Below are 16,932 nucleotides of genomic sequence, written 5' to 3'. Positions count from 1 at the left end.
GCCTAATTTATAAGTTACACTTTAACATAGGTGTGCATGAGAAATCATAGATTGGACAGGGTTCTGTGCTATCCACCATTTCAGGCATCCCCTGGGGTCATGGAACTAGTCTTGCAGGTAAGGGGAGGAAGGGGAACACTGTATTAATATAACAGTTCATTTGAGGACTTTCCTCTCCCTGCTCCCCAAAAACGACAGAACAGGGACCGTGGCCTCTGTAGGGGAGTGTGGACCATGAAGCTCTTCAGTCTCTGCATGCTTACTTTCTTGCTGCTCCTTCGTTTCATTAGGGTTATAATCATGGGAAGCAAAGCAAAACAGCACGATAATGTAATTGATCCAGCAGAAAAGGAAAAAATAAAAAGGTTATGCAAAAGGAGGAAAAATTATGGCACAGTGTTTTTGGTGCTGAGCTCTAGAATGGATGTAGAGATTCTGATTTTAGACGGGAGAACATCTCCATCCTCCGTGATAACAGCCATAATTACTGTATGTGCTGTCCACATGAACCATAATTAACAGGAAACTGAGTAAATATTTATATATTTAGTGAAACTTAGGTTATTTAACTCCAGATGCATTTGCTTTGTAGTTTAAAACATTTTTAGGGATGCTTGGGTGGCTCAGTTGTTTAAGTGTCTGACTTCAGTTCAGTTCATTGTCCCAGAGTCCTGGGATCAAGTCCCACATCAGGCTCCCTGCTCAGCGGGAGTCTGCTTTTCTAGCTCCCTCTGCTGTTTCCCATGGTTGTTCTATCTGTCAAATAAATACATAAAGTTCATAAATAAATAAAGAAAAATTTAAAAAAAATTAAAAATAAATCATAAAAATCTTTTAATGTGTGTTCAATTTGAATTTTGAGCACTCATTATAAACAGTGAAATCTAATGAAGAAATGTTAAATAATTTGGCTGGGGGTGCTAGGTGATTAGATCTGTTAATGAAGCAATTGAATATTTTGAAAGCATTTTTTAAAAATCAGCGTATAAATGTTCTTAGGGGGAAAAGTGAGCTTTATAATAAAAGGATGCAAACCACTGGACTCCCTCAAGATAAATTACTTTCAAAACATTTATTTTTCTCCTCAAAAAACATTGACAAAACTCTGAGATAATCCAAGTTTAGTTTTTTCTAAACAGAAAATATGCCAAACAACCCACGGGACACAATCTCTCTTAAAGAATGCTGTTGCTGGACTGTGGCAAGTTGGCGGAGGGGTAGGAGACCGTGTTTCAGCCGGTCCCCTGAAGTGAGCTAGCTGCCCCCCAGCGCACTCTGGACCCCCATGAAGTCCGCCCCAGAGTAAGATCGCACACTTCTGGATGTCTGCGGGGGCAGAGGATCCTCAGTGAGAGGCACAGAGGAGCTGAGAGTGTGGGACAGACAGCGGAGGATAGACAGAAGGGGGAGGGAGCCCCAGAAGCCAGCTGCTGGGGAGTACCACTCCGGGGCGAAAGCGCCCTGTACTTGCGGACCCGCCTTAGTTTGGAGATCGGTGGCTGCAAGAAGGGAAGGGACTGACAACGGCGCTGAAACAGAGCAAGGGGACGTAAGGACTAATTCTGGGCGGCCACAGGCGTGGACCTAAGCCCACGGTCCCAGGACAGACCGAAGCTGCCACCACCCCACAGGCTCAAGTCCACAGTCCTGGGGCTGGTGGCTGCCGGGGCCACCAGGGCCGCCTCTGCTACCTCAACCACCACCACCACGGCTGAGGGCGTTTGATGTGGGCTCCAGTTGGTGGTCCCTGGGGCTGGCAGCTGCCATGGCTGAGAGGACCCACCCTGGGCTTGAGTCAGCGGTCCCAGGAACCGCAGTGCTGGAACCAGGCTCATTGGGACCAGCATCCCTCATGGTTTTGGTAGTACGGGGGTGCAGAGATGAGCGAGGGCCTCGGGCAACCCCTGAGACGTGGCGGGGGGTGCATACCACCTCTGCGAGGCTACAGTGTTCAACAGGGTTTGCAGGCGGGGAGGGGGGGCGGGGTCTGTGTGTTCTGGACCACTCAGAGCGGAGCAGCCTGAGGCTTCTCTTTGGGGCGGAGGTTTGGGTACAGCACTTTACTTTACTTGCCACTCTCCAAAACGGTGTGAAAAGCCTCCAGAAAACAAAAGCCTGAAAAACTAGTTTCCACTAAGCCCAGCCCCTTGGTAAGGGGCAAGACAACTAAACCCAGTCAGGACTGACAGAAAAACAATGCAGGACTCCCCACCCCCCACCAGAAGACAAGTTGTTGGAATGAGAGGACAACAACCACGGGGGCCCCATGAAACTTTAAAACCCCAACACCAGGGGAAAACAGAATATTAAGCTCCTGGTATTGCCTCATAGCCTATATATTTTTTAGATTCAATCTAGCTCTCTATTTTTTAAAATTCTTTCTCGTGATTTTTGTTCTTTTGTCTTCCTGCCTACTTACCATTTCAAATGTTATTACAACATATTGCATCGTAACATTTTAACTTGAACTTTTTCATACACAGACTTTTTTCTTTTTTAGATATAGATATAGATATAGATAAAAACTTCAATGTAGTCTTTTTATCCCTATCCAATTTTTATATATATATATATATATATATATATATATACCAGTTTTAATTTCCCTGCATCTCTGGAAAGTTGAGTTCTTTAAAACAGATAACAAGATACATGCAGGAAGGACTGAAATACCCCTCCTCACCCACATCCAGGGATTATAACCACCTTCCTGTCATCCCCCCTTTTTATTTTGTAGTGTTTTTTTCTTTTCTTTTTCTTTTGTAGGTCTTTCTGTTTGTTTGTTTTTGTTTTTGTACTTTAAAAATCTTATCCTTGGGGCTCATTTCTGTCTGTCTGTCTGTCTGTCTTTCTTTCTTTCTTTCTGGTGGTGACTTCTGATTGCTTCAAACCTTCTCAGGGTTTACCTTGCCTGGATTGTGGTTGATATTTTCAGCTGTACATCCCCTCAACCACAACTCAACAGAATGACAAGGAGGAGGAATTCCCAGCTTAGAAAAGATCCAGAGACAATGACTTCTCCAGCAGGTCTAATGGTTATGGATCTAAGCAAGGTGTCAGAAATAGACTTCAGGGTAGCAGTTATGAAGACAGTAGCCAGGCTGGAGAAAACTATTAATGGCAACATACATTCTTTAAGGGCAGAAGTGAGAGCAGATCTGGCGGAACTTAAAAATGCTATCAACGAGATCCAATCTAATCTAGATGCTCTAACAGCTAGGTTAAATGAGACAGAAGAATGAATTAGTGATCTTGAAGACAAACGGATAGAAAAGAAGGATCAGGAGGTGGCCTGGAACAAAGCAAGCAGCTTAGAATACGGGAAAAATAGAAATAGTTAAATAAATGATGCCATGAAACATTCCAATGTCAGAATTATTGGGGTCCCTGAGGGAGTGGAGAGAGAGAGAGAGAGGACTAGAAGGTGTATATGACCAAATCGTAGCCAAGAACTTCCCTAATCTGGGGAATGAAACAAGTAATCATGTCCTAGAGGCAGAGAGGACACCCCCAAGAACAATGAGGGGAGATCAATCCCCAGGCATGTAATAGTAAAACTTGTCATTTTGAGAACCAAGGAAACCATCTTAAGGGCAGTTAGGGGAAAGAAATTCCTTAAGTACAGAGGGAGGAACATCAGAATAATGTTAGACCCATCTACAGAGACCTGGCAAGGCAGAAAGTCCTGGCAAGACATATTCAGGGCACTCAGTGAGAAGAATAGGCAGCCAAGAAATCTTTATCCAGCAAGGCTATCATTCAGAATGGGTGGAGTGATAAGGAGCTTCCACAACTGGCAGAGATTGAAAGAATATGTGACCACCAAGCCAACCCTGCAAGAAATATTAAAGGGGAGTCTATTAAAGGAGAAAGACTCCAAGAGCAATACAGAACAGAGATTTACAGACACAATCCGTAGAAACAAGAACTTCAGAGACAACATGATGACAATAAATTCTTATCTGTCAATAATCACTCTCAATGTGAATGGCCTAAATGCTCCCATTAAATGGCACAGCATTGCAGATTGGATAAAAAGAAGGATCCATCCATATGCTGTCTACGAGAGACTCCTTTTGAAACTAAAGATACATCCAGACTGAAAGTAAGGGATGGAGAAGCATCTTTCATACCAACAAACTACAAATGAAAGCTGGGGTAGCAATTCTTATATCAGACAAATTAGATTTAAAGGTTAAGACTATAGTTAAAGATACAGAAGGACACTATATCATTCTTAAAGGATCTATCCAACAAGAAGATCTAACAATTGTAAATATCTATCCCTCCCAACATGGGAGCAGCGAACTACATAAGCCACCTGTTAACCAAAATAAAGAGACATATTGGTAATAATACATTAATTGTAGGAGACCTCAACACTCCACTCTCAACAATAGACAGATCAACTAAGCAGAAAATCAATAAAGAAACAAGAGCTTTGAATGACACACTGGACCAGATGGACCTCATAGATATATACAGAACATTCCAGCCTAAAACAACAGAATACTCATTTTTCTCAAGTTGACATGGAAATTCCTCCAGAATAGACCACATACTGGGTCAAAACTCAGGTTTCAACTGATACCAAAATATTGAGATTATTCCCTGCATATTCTCAGACCACAGTGCTTTGAAACTAGAACTCAAGAACAAGAAAAAATTTGGAAGAAATTCAAACACTTGGAAGCTAAAGACCATCCTGCTCAAGAATGTTTGGGCCAATTAGGAAATCAAAGAAGAACTTAATCAATTCATGGAAACCAATAAGAACAAAGACACATTGATCCAAAACCTATAGGATATGGCAAAGGTGGTCCTAAGGGGGAAATACATAGCCATCCAAGCCTCACTCAAAAAAATAGAAAAATCCTGAATACAAAAACTGTCTTTACACCTTAAGGATTTAGAGACTCAACAACAAATTGAATCTAACCCATGCACGAGAAGGGAAATAATTTAAAAGATTAGAACAGAGATCAATGAGTTAGAAACTAGTAATATAGTAGAACTCATTCATTAAACTAGAAGCTGGTTCTGTGAAAGAATTTATAAGATTGATAAATCACTGGCCAGATTTATCCAAAAGAAAAGAGAAGGGACCCAAATTAATAAAATTATGAATGAAAGGCAGGAGATCACGACTAACACCAAGGAACTAGGAAAAATCATTGGAAATTGTTATCAACAGCTATATTCCAATGCATTAAGTAACTTAGAATAAATGGATGCATTCCTGGAAACCTATAAACTTCCAAGATTGAAACAGTAAGAAATTGACAACCCGAATAGATCAAAAATTGGTAATGAGATTGAAGTAGGGATCCAAAATCTCCCAAAAAACAAGAGTGCGGGGCCTGATGGATTCCCTGGGGGAATTCTACCAAACCTTCAAAGAAGAAATAATACCTATTCTCCTGAGGTTGCTTCAAAAAATAGAAAAATTCAGATTCTTTTTATGAGGCCAGCATTACTTTGATCCCAAAACCAGGCAAAGACTCCATCAAAAAGGAGAATTTCAGACCAATATCCCTGATGAATATGGATGCCGAAGTTCTCAACAAGATCCTAGATAACAGGATCCAACAGTATGTTAAAAGGATTACCCATCAAGACCAGGTAGGATTTATCCCTGGGATGCAAGGGTGGTTTAATATTGGCAAATCAACCAAAGTGATAGAACAAATTAGTAAGAGACAAGAACCACCTGGTCTTCTCAAATGATGCAGAAAAATCATTTAACAAAATACAACATCCTTTCCTGATTAAAATTCTTCAGAATATAGGGATAGAGGGAACATTCCTCAACTTCATCAAATCCATCTATGAAAAACCCACAGTGAATATTATTCTCAATGGGGAAAAGCTTAGGACCTTCCCATTGAGATCAGAAACATGAGAAGGATGCCCACTCTCACCACAGTTGTTCAACATAGTACTAGAAGTCCTAACAGCAGCAATCAGAAAAAAAAAAAAAATGAAAGAAGGAGGGAAGGAAGGAAGGAAAGAAAGAAAGAAAGTAAGTAAAGGTATTCAAATAGGCAAAGAAGAAGTCAAACTCTCTGTCTTCACAGATGACATGATAGTTATGTGGAAAGCCCAAAAGTCTCCACCCTCAAATTACTAGAACTCATACAGCAATTCAGTAATGTGGTACAAAATCAATACACAGAAATCTGTTGCTTTCATAGACACCAATAATGAAACTGTAGAAAAAGAAATTAGAGAATTGATTCCATTTTCAATAGCACCAAAAACCGTAAGATATCTTGAAATAAACCTAACCAAAGAGGTAAAGGATCTATACTCTTGGAAGTACAGAACACTTAGGAAAGAAATGGAAGACACAAAAAGATGGAAAAACATTCCATGCTCATGGATCAGAAGAATAAACATCACTAAAATGTCTATGCTTCCCAGATCAATCTATACTTTGAATGCCAACCCAATCACTATACCAATAGCATTTTTCAAAATGCTGGAACAATCCTAAAATTGGTATGGAACCAGCAAAGGCCCTGAATCACAAAGGAAATCTTGAAAAAGAAGAACAAGCCTGGGTGCCTCAGGTTGCCTGATTTCAAGCTATATTACAGCATGCTATTGGCACTAAAACAGATTATATATATATATATATATATATATATATATATATATATATATTCATGGAACAGAGTAGAGAGCCCAGATAGGAACTCTCAACTCTGGTCAAATAATCTTCGACAAAGCAGGAAAAAATATCCAATGGAAAAAAGACAGTCTCTTCAATAAATGGTGCTGGGATAATTGGACAGCCATATACAGAAGAATGAACCTGGACCATTCTCTTACACCATACACGAAGATAAGCTCTAAATGGATGAATGACCTTAATGTGACACAGGAATCCATAAAAATCTTATAGGAGAGCACAACTTGCAACCTCTTTGACATTGGCCACAGCAACTTCTTTCAAGGCGCGTCTCCAAAAGCAAAGGAAACAAAAGCGAAAAAGTGTTTTTGGAACTACCTCAAGATCAAAATATTCTGCACAGCAAAGGAAACAGTCAACAAAACAAAGATGCAACCCACAGAATGGGCGAAGATATTTGCAAATGACACTACAGACAAAGGGCTGATATCCAAGATCTATGAAGAACTTCTCAAACTCAACACCCAAAAAACAGATAATCAAATAAAAAAAAAATGGGCAAAAGCCACAAACAGACCCTTTTCCAAAGAAGACATACAAATGGCTAATAGATGAAAAAGCCTTCATCATCATTAGCCAACAGGGAAATTCAAATCAAAACCACATCGAGATACACCTTACACCAGTTAGAATGGAAAAAGTCAGCAAGGCTAAAAACAACAAATGCTGGAGATGTTGTGGAAAAAGGGGAACCTTCTTACATTGTTGGTGGGAATGCAAATTGGTGCAGCCACTTTTGAAAATGGTGTGGAGTTTCCTCAAAAAGTGAAAAATAGAGGTACCCTATGACCCAGTAATTGCACTACTGGGTATTTACCCCAAAGATACAGATGCAGTGAAAAGAAGGGCCATATGCACCCCAATGTTCATAGCAGCAATGGCCGTAATAGCCAAAATGTTGAAAGAGCCAAAATGCCCTTCAAGAGATGAATGGATGAAGAAGATGTGGGTCATATACACAATGGAATATTACTCAGCCATCGGAAAGTATGAATACCCAACTTTTGCATCGACTTTATGGGACTGGAGGAGATCATGCTGAGTGAAATAAGTCAAACAGAGAAAGTCAATTATCATAAGTTTTTACTTATTTGTGGAACATAGGAATAGCATGGAGAGCATTAGAAGGGAAAAATGAATTGGGAGAAATCAGAGTGGGAGATGAACCATGAGAGACTATGACTCCAGGAAGCAAACAGACACTTTTAGAAGGGAGGGTACTGTGGGGATGGGTGAGCCTGGTAATGGCTATTAAGGAGGGCACAGATTGCATGGAACACTGGGTGTTTCATGCAAACAAAAAATCATGAAACACTACATCAAAAAGTAATGATGTACTGTATGGTGACTAACACTACACAGTTAAAGAAAAAAAAAAGCAGCTGTTCGTACTAATTCAAGAATAAATTGATATAAAAATGAAATTTGAAATAAATCATATTTACTAAGGGCAAAATATGAAAAGACAACATAGGTACAGAATATTAATAGCTTATAGGATATAATTGCTTACTTATCAGATTTAATAAAAACCTTTTGATTAAATAATTGCAAGATGAACAGAACAAGAATATTTCTGACAATAAGAAAGCTCCGATAGCTTCATTTGTATACATGTTAGAAACTTAAGTCTTTTATATAACTATATATGTTATATATTTTTATATTAAATTAATAAAACTAATGAATTGTGATAATCCCTGGAGTCAATAATAAGTGCAGTTAACAGGGTTTATATTTTTTATTGCAAACCTTGAGTTCCTCAGATGTGTCCATGGTTGATGTTGTATGCACGAAACAATTTCTTCTGTGGTTGGTAAGATTTCTCAATGGTTTCTGGTCCTGACTTTAGTAAATTAATTTTTTGAAATAATTTTGCTCTTCTTTTACTTACTTGAAATGATCTGAGCTCTTCCTGTCAGGTAAAGCACTGTTTTAGGCACTGGTACAGGAAGCTGAGGGGATATGAGTCTTAGAAGATATGACTTGGCTTCCTAGTAGAGGTCTAATAAGCATGAGCACCTCTTTTGTGTCCCCTGCCCAGGACAGGGGAGGGAACCTGGGACGCATCCACAACAGAGCTTGATTAGGAAGCAGTCGTGGACACAGGACGGGAAGGACGTTTGCTTTGGAACGAATAGGGAAAGCAACTGCATTATAAAGGAACAGTCGTATTTATGTCTCGGCTTTCCACCACTTTAAACATGGTTATGAAAAGCCATTGGCATTTCAATATGGTGGTGATTCTTTCAAATCTCCAAATGACCTGAAGTGAGGTTTATCCTAACCCTGACAGATTAGAGTAAAAGAAAAAACAAAAAGAGCAAACATATGAAACAAAATAACACATCCTTGCTGGTGCTCCTTCTCAATCTTTTCTATGCTTCATCTGCAAATATTGTTGCTAGAGTTTTACCTGCTTGAATTTCCTTATAGGAAAGGAGGTACTGATGTATCTGTTTGAGGCCATACAATCTGAATTACTGAGGAATAATCTAAGGGAGATAGACCAGTGACTCTCAGACTCTAACCTTGGCATTTATCCAGTAGCCTCCCCCCTAAAAAAAAAAAAGAAAACAAACTAATGAAAAGGAAGGAAAACAAAGCAAAAAGAGAAAAACAAAGCAAAACTGGGTAGCTAAAAATATGAAGTTTGAAGATGGGGCTTCTCTCCAGGGTTCCTGATTCCATACGTCTTGAAGTTGACCCAGGAATTAGTATTGTTATCAATCAGGAAGTGTGATTTTATTATTCCTTCAAAGAATTGAGAGCAATTGGGGTAAACACTTAAATCTGTAAACAACTTTGGGCTATTGGCAGAGTTTGTCCTGGGAGAGCCGTGATTCTGGAGAAGCCCCATCTGCCTGCCCAACTCTCTCCCTCGCCTCCTGCATCTTTCCTGGTCAGAGGAACTCTGGGTTCAGGTCTGTGGGGAGCTGGGGGAGGAAAGGAGGACCCTGGGTGGAGGAAAAGAGGGCACCATGAGAGGAGGGACCCTTGGAGGATGGACAAGTCAACCGCCCTTTCTTGACAATGTTGCCAAGAGCCATGCAGTGCAGTTAGAAGACCAGTGATTTGTCATAAATCAGGACTCAGGGGAGCACATTGGCATCAGCGGCGCATCACCATTTTATTGGGGGAAAACCCCTTGGTGGATTGAGCGTCACACAACTACATAGACTTATTTGCAAAGTTCCAGAATCCATCAAACTCCCAGATCGGTCCCGTATGTTTAGACGTCATTATCGTACCGTGAAAGCTACTCTTTTTATTTCTCTGTATTTTCTGCGTGCATGGAGTCCTGTTTGTTTTGTTTGTTTATTTGGGTGACAGTTGTTTTAGTTTTATGTTTGTTATTATCTCCCATTGATCCCTGTCCATTATTTATTGTGCATTCATTGCCTCTCTCCCGAGTAACTTCAAGACAAAGTTATTTCAGCACAAGACAGTGGTTATGATGGGTGACGCACACGGAGGCATTCACCAGTTCAAATTAAAACATTGTTCCGGGAGTCTGATGGACACAATCACTGTAGCCACCAGCACTGTGATGAGGGCAGGTGCCAGACCTCGTTTTCCCACTACACGGAGATAAGGATGAGCAGAAGGGCAGATGAGGAGGGAGCAGGGGGAGAAGACTGACTCCTGGTGCCTGCCACCATATCTTACCTATGGTTGTTGTGCATCTCAGCTTTGGTGAAAGCCGCCACCCCTTGTTTTACGCATCCGATGGCAACTTTGTCTTGTCCGCTCCCAAATCCTGAATCTGCTCAGTGGCCAGCACTCTGCGTTTCTTCCAAAGAACCTTCCTGTGATTCCCTCCTCAGGGGAGGTGTTTGCAAAGGTGCCTTCTACCTGAAAAGGTGTTGTCAATGTCAACATGGAGGAATTGCCTCTTTCCTCAAATGTAAAATCTTTCTTTTTATGGGGGACATGGGAAATGACGGAGAATCAGCTTTTATCCCATTTCAGAAAGAAAAACAAAAAAGTAAAAGTATCCATAAACTATGCTTTTCCTTCAGCTTTGGTGATACTCAGGTGATTCTGAAGTCCAGGGGCACGGCTGTCTGCCATGTTCAGCTTCCTTCCTGTTAGGGGGTCTCTACCTTCGTGCCTCCCACACTCGAGCTGGCAGAGCACACGGAGGGTCTTGGGTTCTGAGTGAGAAGATCTGTATCCGAGGCACACATCTTCCCCCTGTGCACGTTCAACAAATCTGCGAGCCTTGGTTTCCTGGCATTCTAATATGAGTAAAGTTCTGCACAAGACATACCAGAGTTGTGGGAGAATTAAAAACCATAGTGTTTGAAGATACTTCCCAAAATGTAAGCTGGTAGCCAATGGTCTTGTTAAGAGTGAGGTGAGAAGTGGGAGGTGAGACTCTGAGAAGCAGAGCTGCAGAGACCTGGTAGCCAGAGGGTCGGAAAATAGTGTGGCCAGATGGTGGCAGAGTGGAGAAGGAACAGAGGTTCATTGACATCAGTCACGGGAGGACAATCCCAGAGGACAATTCCTGGGGCCACAGCTAGGACAAACATCTGACCACAGAGATAGGAAAGTAATAGCAAACACCATCATGGATTGAGTCTACTATGTTCAGGGGCATCTGCTACCCTGAACATCTAAACCTTCCTGCACAGCGTTCATAACTCTGCTTTTGATATCAGCATCCCATTGTATTAGGGATCTCCAGAGAATCAGAAGTAGTAAGATGCATGTGATTTTTTTATAAGAAACTGGATCTCAACAGTTATGGGAGCTGAGAAGTCCCAAGATCTGCGCAATGAGTGGGTAAGCTAGAGAACCATGGGAGCTGATGGTGTAGTCCCTGTCCAAAGGCTGGTAGACTCAGGACCCAGGAAGAGCTGATGTTTCGGTTGGAATTTTAAGGCAGGAAAACAAAACAAAACAAAACAAAACAAAAAACTAATATCTCAAAATGGAGGCAGGTAAGCATGAAGAATTCTTTCCTATTCCAGAGAATGTCAGCATTTTTTTCTATACAGACCTTCTACTGGTTAGATATGGCCCACCCATATTAGGGAGAGCAATTTGCTCTACTCAGTTGAGTAAATTTTTAATGATCATCCATCTATCTATCTATCTATCTAGAATGGGAGAAGCAGTGGAGGGAGAGAGAGAATCCCAAGCAGACTCCATGCTGAGCATAGAACCCAACATGGGGCTCAATCCCCTGACCCTAAGATCATGACCTGAGCTGAAATCAAAGTCAGACCCTTAACTGACTGAGACAACTAGGTGTTCCAGTTCATCTAAATGTTAATCACATTCAAAAAACCCTCCCACGAAGCTCCGAAAATACTATTCATCAAGTATCTGGAAAGTCTATAACCCAGTCAAGTTGACACATAAACTTAACCACGGCACACTGCTTTACAGATAGTTTAACAGACTCTGAGTAACCTATCCAGACCACATAGCTAACAAGTTGTTAGCAAAGATTCAAACTCAGGTCTGCATGCTTTCAGCTACTCTAGGTCTAGGCTCATTTATGTAAATCATAACTGTTTAAACTAAATATTACATTTATTTATTATAAATATTATTAAACTATTAATTTAATTAAAAATAATACAATTTTAATATTTAAAACATTAAATGTTTAAATTAAAATATTATTTTCTAGTTTCTTCCCATGAATGCCTCCTCACTTTTTTTTTTTCCAGAAATGACCAGAAAATTAGAACTTCTTTAAATGTCTGATGTAGGACCTAGAATAATAAAGTTACTTAAATTTAAACCCGAGAACTAAGACTTTAGAAATCAATTTCATGGATAACTTTTTAAAAAAATATTATCTATAGGTAATAAGCATCTGGAAGGATTGGCATTCTTGTATTTAACATTTTATTGAATATTTTATCCCCTGAACTCAGAACATGCTTTCCCATGTTTGCTCCCCATCAATGCATATTTGCTAAACTTTGCATGGTCAGATAACTACGTGAATAAATAAATGAGCAACTTTCAATTTTATCTACAAATTATCATGAATGTAGCAGACTTAGAAAGCTCTAGAGTCACCGCACATACACTGAGAGAACAATCCCCTTGAGTACCTGGTGAATGATCATGGTTTCTAGTCTGGCCATTGCTACTGGTGAGTGACTTCAGATGGAGAAGCTACACTGTATCACATATTTTTTCTAGCTTCTGTCACTGCGGTTACAAGATATGATCTTGCTGTTTGATAGCCTTGCATTAATTATTCACAAGCTCTTCTACTTCATTTTCTTTGCATCATTAACCTCCTAGAACGTGTCCCATTTTCCAGAGCTTGGTAGGCAAGCAGTCATGACTGGAAATGCTGTGAGGATAAAGCACTATTTTATGGGATCTCTTTGAGTCGTACCTACTAATGGCTTTCTTTGGTTTCTTTCAGTGAAAAAGGCAATTGAACTGAAGTCAAGAGGAGTCAAGATGATGCCCAGCAAGGACAGTAGCCATAAAAACTCTGTCTGTAAGTCCTCTTTCTTTTTATATGAGGATTGATATGTCAATTGTGGTGAAACAGAGGAGAGAATGGATGGGTTCTAGAGAAGTAATTCTATAAACTGCGTTTCTCGCTTCATCTCTTGCTACTTTTCTACCTCTAAAAGTATTTTCTGACAAAGAATATGTGTTAGCTTCATGTTGTTGGGGAAGAACGTCATGTTAATATTCTCCTAAATGAATCTCCTAAATGTATCTCAAATCGATCTTTACTCTGTGTCCTCCTTAGTCACCGTGAGACTGGACCTTCCAATTTCTCCCTTAAATAAGTGTCCCACTGTCAGGTGTTTTGATCCCGGTTTCCTTTTCCATACCTGTATATATCATACCCCACCCAGATTGGTGTGTGGGATATAGGAGGAGGCTTGTCTTATCATTTTCCTATTAAAATGTTCTGAGAAACTGGTCTGAAGAATAAAATAGCCTCACTGCCAGAAATGCCCTCTCTCCTGCCACTGAATGCAGAATTCCAAGCAATGCTTAGAGCACCCCCCTGGCCCCACTTGGAAGCGTTTGCTGACACAGGCACAGCTAGCTTTTCCTTGGTTTTGTTACCCTGGTGTCATGTCCCTACCTATTGCAGTCTTTATTTGTCACAGTTTCACTGTGGGTTTACCTGTCCCACTATAGGCATATCAGGCTCCATCAGCTGGTACCCAAGTGGGTATTTCCGGTGTGGTCCTTTCCCATGTGCCATGCTATTTTTAAGCTGTTCAAGCTGTTGGGTTGCCTTTTCTGTTCTTTCCGGTGACTTCTTTTGGTGTCCCTACTTACCCCGCTCTCTTGGTGCTCCTTAGGGAATATTTGGGACCCATGCATCTTGCCTCTTTTCTCACTGCCTAACACTTAGTAGAAGCAGAAGGCTCAAGATGGACATCTGGAGTTTCTGCAGCTCAATTTACTCTATTTTTATCCTTATGATATATTGGGCTTCTGCAGCAAGTTTTATCCTTAAGAAATACTCCACAAAAACTAATAAACAAAAGTAAAAATAATATACATCATTTAAAAATTACTTTGTAGGTTGACCTATCTCTGCTTTCTTGATATCCCTATTCTATGGTGTCCTTCTCACTGTTTATGTAACAATGGTCCGTTGACTGTGTGATGACCCTGTTCCCTGGCACTTGAAAAAGGCAAAGAAATAGACACAGACCCCTGGGTTGTAGGTGTCGAATACTGGGCATGTCTTAGATCTTTCAGGCTATCATAGCAAAGTAACCTGGATTGAGTGGTTTAAATTTATTTCACATGGTTCTAGAGGCTGGGAAGTCTGAGATAAAGGCAGATTCAAGGTCGAGTGAGAACTTGCTTCCTGGTTCAGTGATGGCCGTCATCTCATTGTACCCTTGCATGGCAGAGGGAGAGAGCATCTCCTGTCTCTTTTTATAAGGGCACTAATCTCATCATGAGAGCTCCAGCTCATAACTTACTTACCTCCCAAGGCCCACTTCCAAATGCCATCACAGCAAGGGTTAGGATTTCAATAAACAATTTTGAGAGGTGCAAAGATTCCATCTATCAGATGGTGGATTCCCTAAACTCTGACTAGCTCAGGCCCTAAGGTACTCACCTGCCTTCCCCCACAAATCAATTTGTAAATATCTTCACTAGACTTTCTTTTTGATAATCATGGAAATGTTATTCAAATTAAATTGGACTAAAAAAAAAAGATGGAATCCAAACAAAGGCAGAAAACAACTGAGGGGCGGAGGAAGAAAGGAAGGGCTTTAGTAGTAAAGTTTTAATATTTTATATTGTTAACTTCTAATTCCAGATGTTCAACAGGGTGGGGCTTGTGGTTCTTATAGTAATTTTGAAATTTATTTCTTATAGTTGAACTCCTTACTAAAATGACCCACAGCGATGTAGAACCACAAGGCAGGTGAACCCTCTATCCAATCCATCTTAGGTCTGACACTGAGCTCACCTGCTAGAGCCACACTTAGGCAGAAGATTTCTCTGTAAGGAGAACATCTCTCGTCCTTATCTGAACAGGACATGAACTGACCAATACCTGCTTACTCATTTGGTGCGAGAAAACATTCCATCCTTTCTCCCAGTGGTATTCAACTTGTTTTTGATCAGACATGAGACTTAATTATTAGGAAAAAAAAATGAGGATTGAAACCTTCTGAGGACCTTCTAGGGTCAGTGGTGTAGTAAGTGATAAAATATTATTTCCATGGAAGGTGTGGCTGGAAAAACAAGGGGCATGTTTCCTAGAGAAACGGACATGGGTTTTGAAGCTAGAGAGACAGGATTCAGGGGTTGTAAATGCATGGAGGGTTGCCAAGTCCAGGTTTCATCATTTATGAAGTTAAGGCCATAATGAGTTTTATCCAGTAGATAAAGGGGGGTGTTTGTAGATTGTCCATTCCAAGGTATGGCTCAGCAGGGGCATTCAGCAGACCAAATCCATCACAAACTTTGCATCTAATAATGGGAAGAAGAGGCAAACGTAAGTAGAAGTTTCATCCAGGAATTTACATGGCTTAGGGGATCTTTTTCTACAGAGCAGGAGGTAAGATTGAAACCACTGCACTTATTTCTGTGATCTTAGATAATAGTTTGGCCAATCATCAGAGGTGAGCCTACAACACAGAACTCTCCAGCATCCCTGCTTTATCCCGAGAGCTAGGTTCCATGTAGATCACAGCCTCTGAGGTTCTCGAAATTAAATCCAAGAATACAAGTATCTCTTGTACAACTTACAGTTATCCTGACCTTGGTTCTTCCGTTTGAGAGTTTTGTTAATGGATAACAAAATACCCATCACAGATGTTTAGCACAGGGTTCAACAGCCAGAGCTCACTCTTGACCCACCTCATCCTGTGCTGACCTCTGTTTTAGTGTTTTTCGTTGTATTGTGACATGTTTTGATGTTGTGCCTATGTCTCTCTTCTTCACGAGACCCAGCACAGAGTAAGAGACGTGACAGACATGCCTGTGTGATTACCTTTTTAATTCCAGAATCTTCGATGGGGTGTGCCATGCAGTGCTCACTCATGCTCACCTACTGGATGCCAGACACAAACAGACACAGTGACAGTCATCTGCTCATACACCCAGCTCATGTCCATAGCAAGGGGCATGGGGCAGCTGAAGGAAAGCAGGAATGGGAGACCTCCTCTTACCTCCTTGAAAGTCCCTTCCACCTGGTTTTGCTCCAAGGTGCAAAGGCCCAAGGTCACATCTCTTCCCAGACAAACTGACCCTACATGACCCTTTCCCTCTGGATTAGGCGCTAATATTTTTTCCCCTTGTTGCTTCCAGCCTAAAGGCTGACAGTAGCCTAGCTCTTAGTTACAAGGTTGCGAGGGACCATACTATGCCTGGTGGCATGTCTGGATCTACTCTGAGATAAACAGCCCCCTTGTAAGTACTCCTGCCTTATAGGATTCTTCTCTGGAGTGACTCCTGTTCCTTCAACATCTTCCTGTTGAAGATGACAGAAACTGCTCAAGATTCTGGTCAACCACAGAAGGCAAACCACCCAGAGATTCAGGTGTTTGAAAAGAAACAAAGGAACACAAACACCAGACAAGGCAAGGAGTCCTGCCTTCTGACAATATCAATCCAAGTCTGCCCAAGTGCTGGGAAGAGAGAGGTCCTGGGTATAGAAAAGGAAGGATGTGACAGACAACCTCAAGGGACTCATGGTTTGATGACGGAAGGCTGGGATCATGATAGCAGTGAGATCATGGCAGTGCTGAGATGATGTC

General features: G+C 40.9%; 1 protein-coding gene across 1 annotated transcript in view; it reads left to right on the top strand.

Moving 5' to 3' along the window:
* CSMD1 (CUB and Sushi multiple domains 1) overlaps positions 1 to 16,932 on the top strand; it is a 1,958,110-nt gene that overhangs the window by 1,275,778 nt on the left and 665,400 nt on the right. Inside the window, exon 7 of the mRNA XM_032869815.1 lies at positions 13,098 to 13,175. Within this exon, the coding sequence (XP_032725706.1) occupies positions 13,098 to 13,175 (78 nt within the window). The remainder of the gene's footprint in view (positions 1 to 13,097; positions 13,176 to 16,932) is intronic.

This window comes from Lontra canadensis, unplaced genomic scaffold (assembly GCF_010015895.1).
Source record: "Lontra canadensis isolate GAN:19392208 unplaced genomic scaffold, GSC_riverotter_1.0 scaffold39, whole genome shotgun sequence".
NCBI classification, from domain to species: domain Eukaryota; kingdom Metazoa; phylum Chordata; class Mammalia; order Carnivora; family Mustelidae; genus Lontra; species Lontra canadensis.
This window is presented reverse-complemented; position numbering and strand designations above follow the sequence as displayed.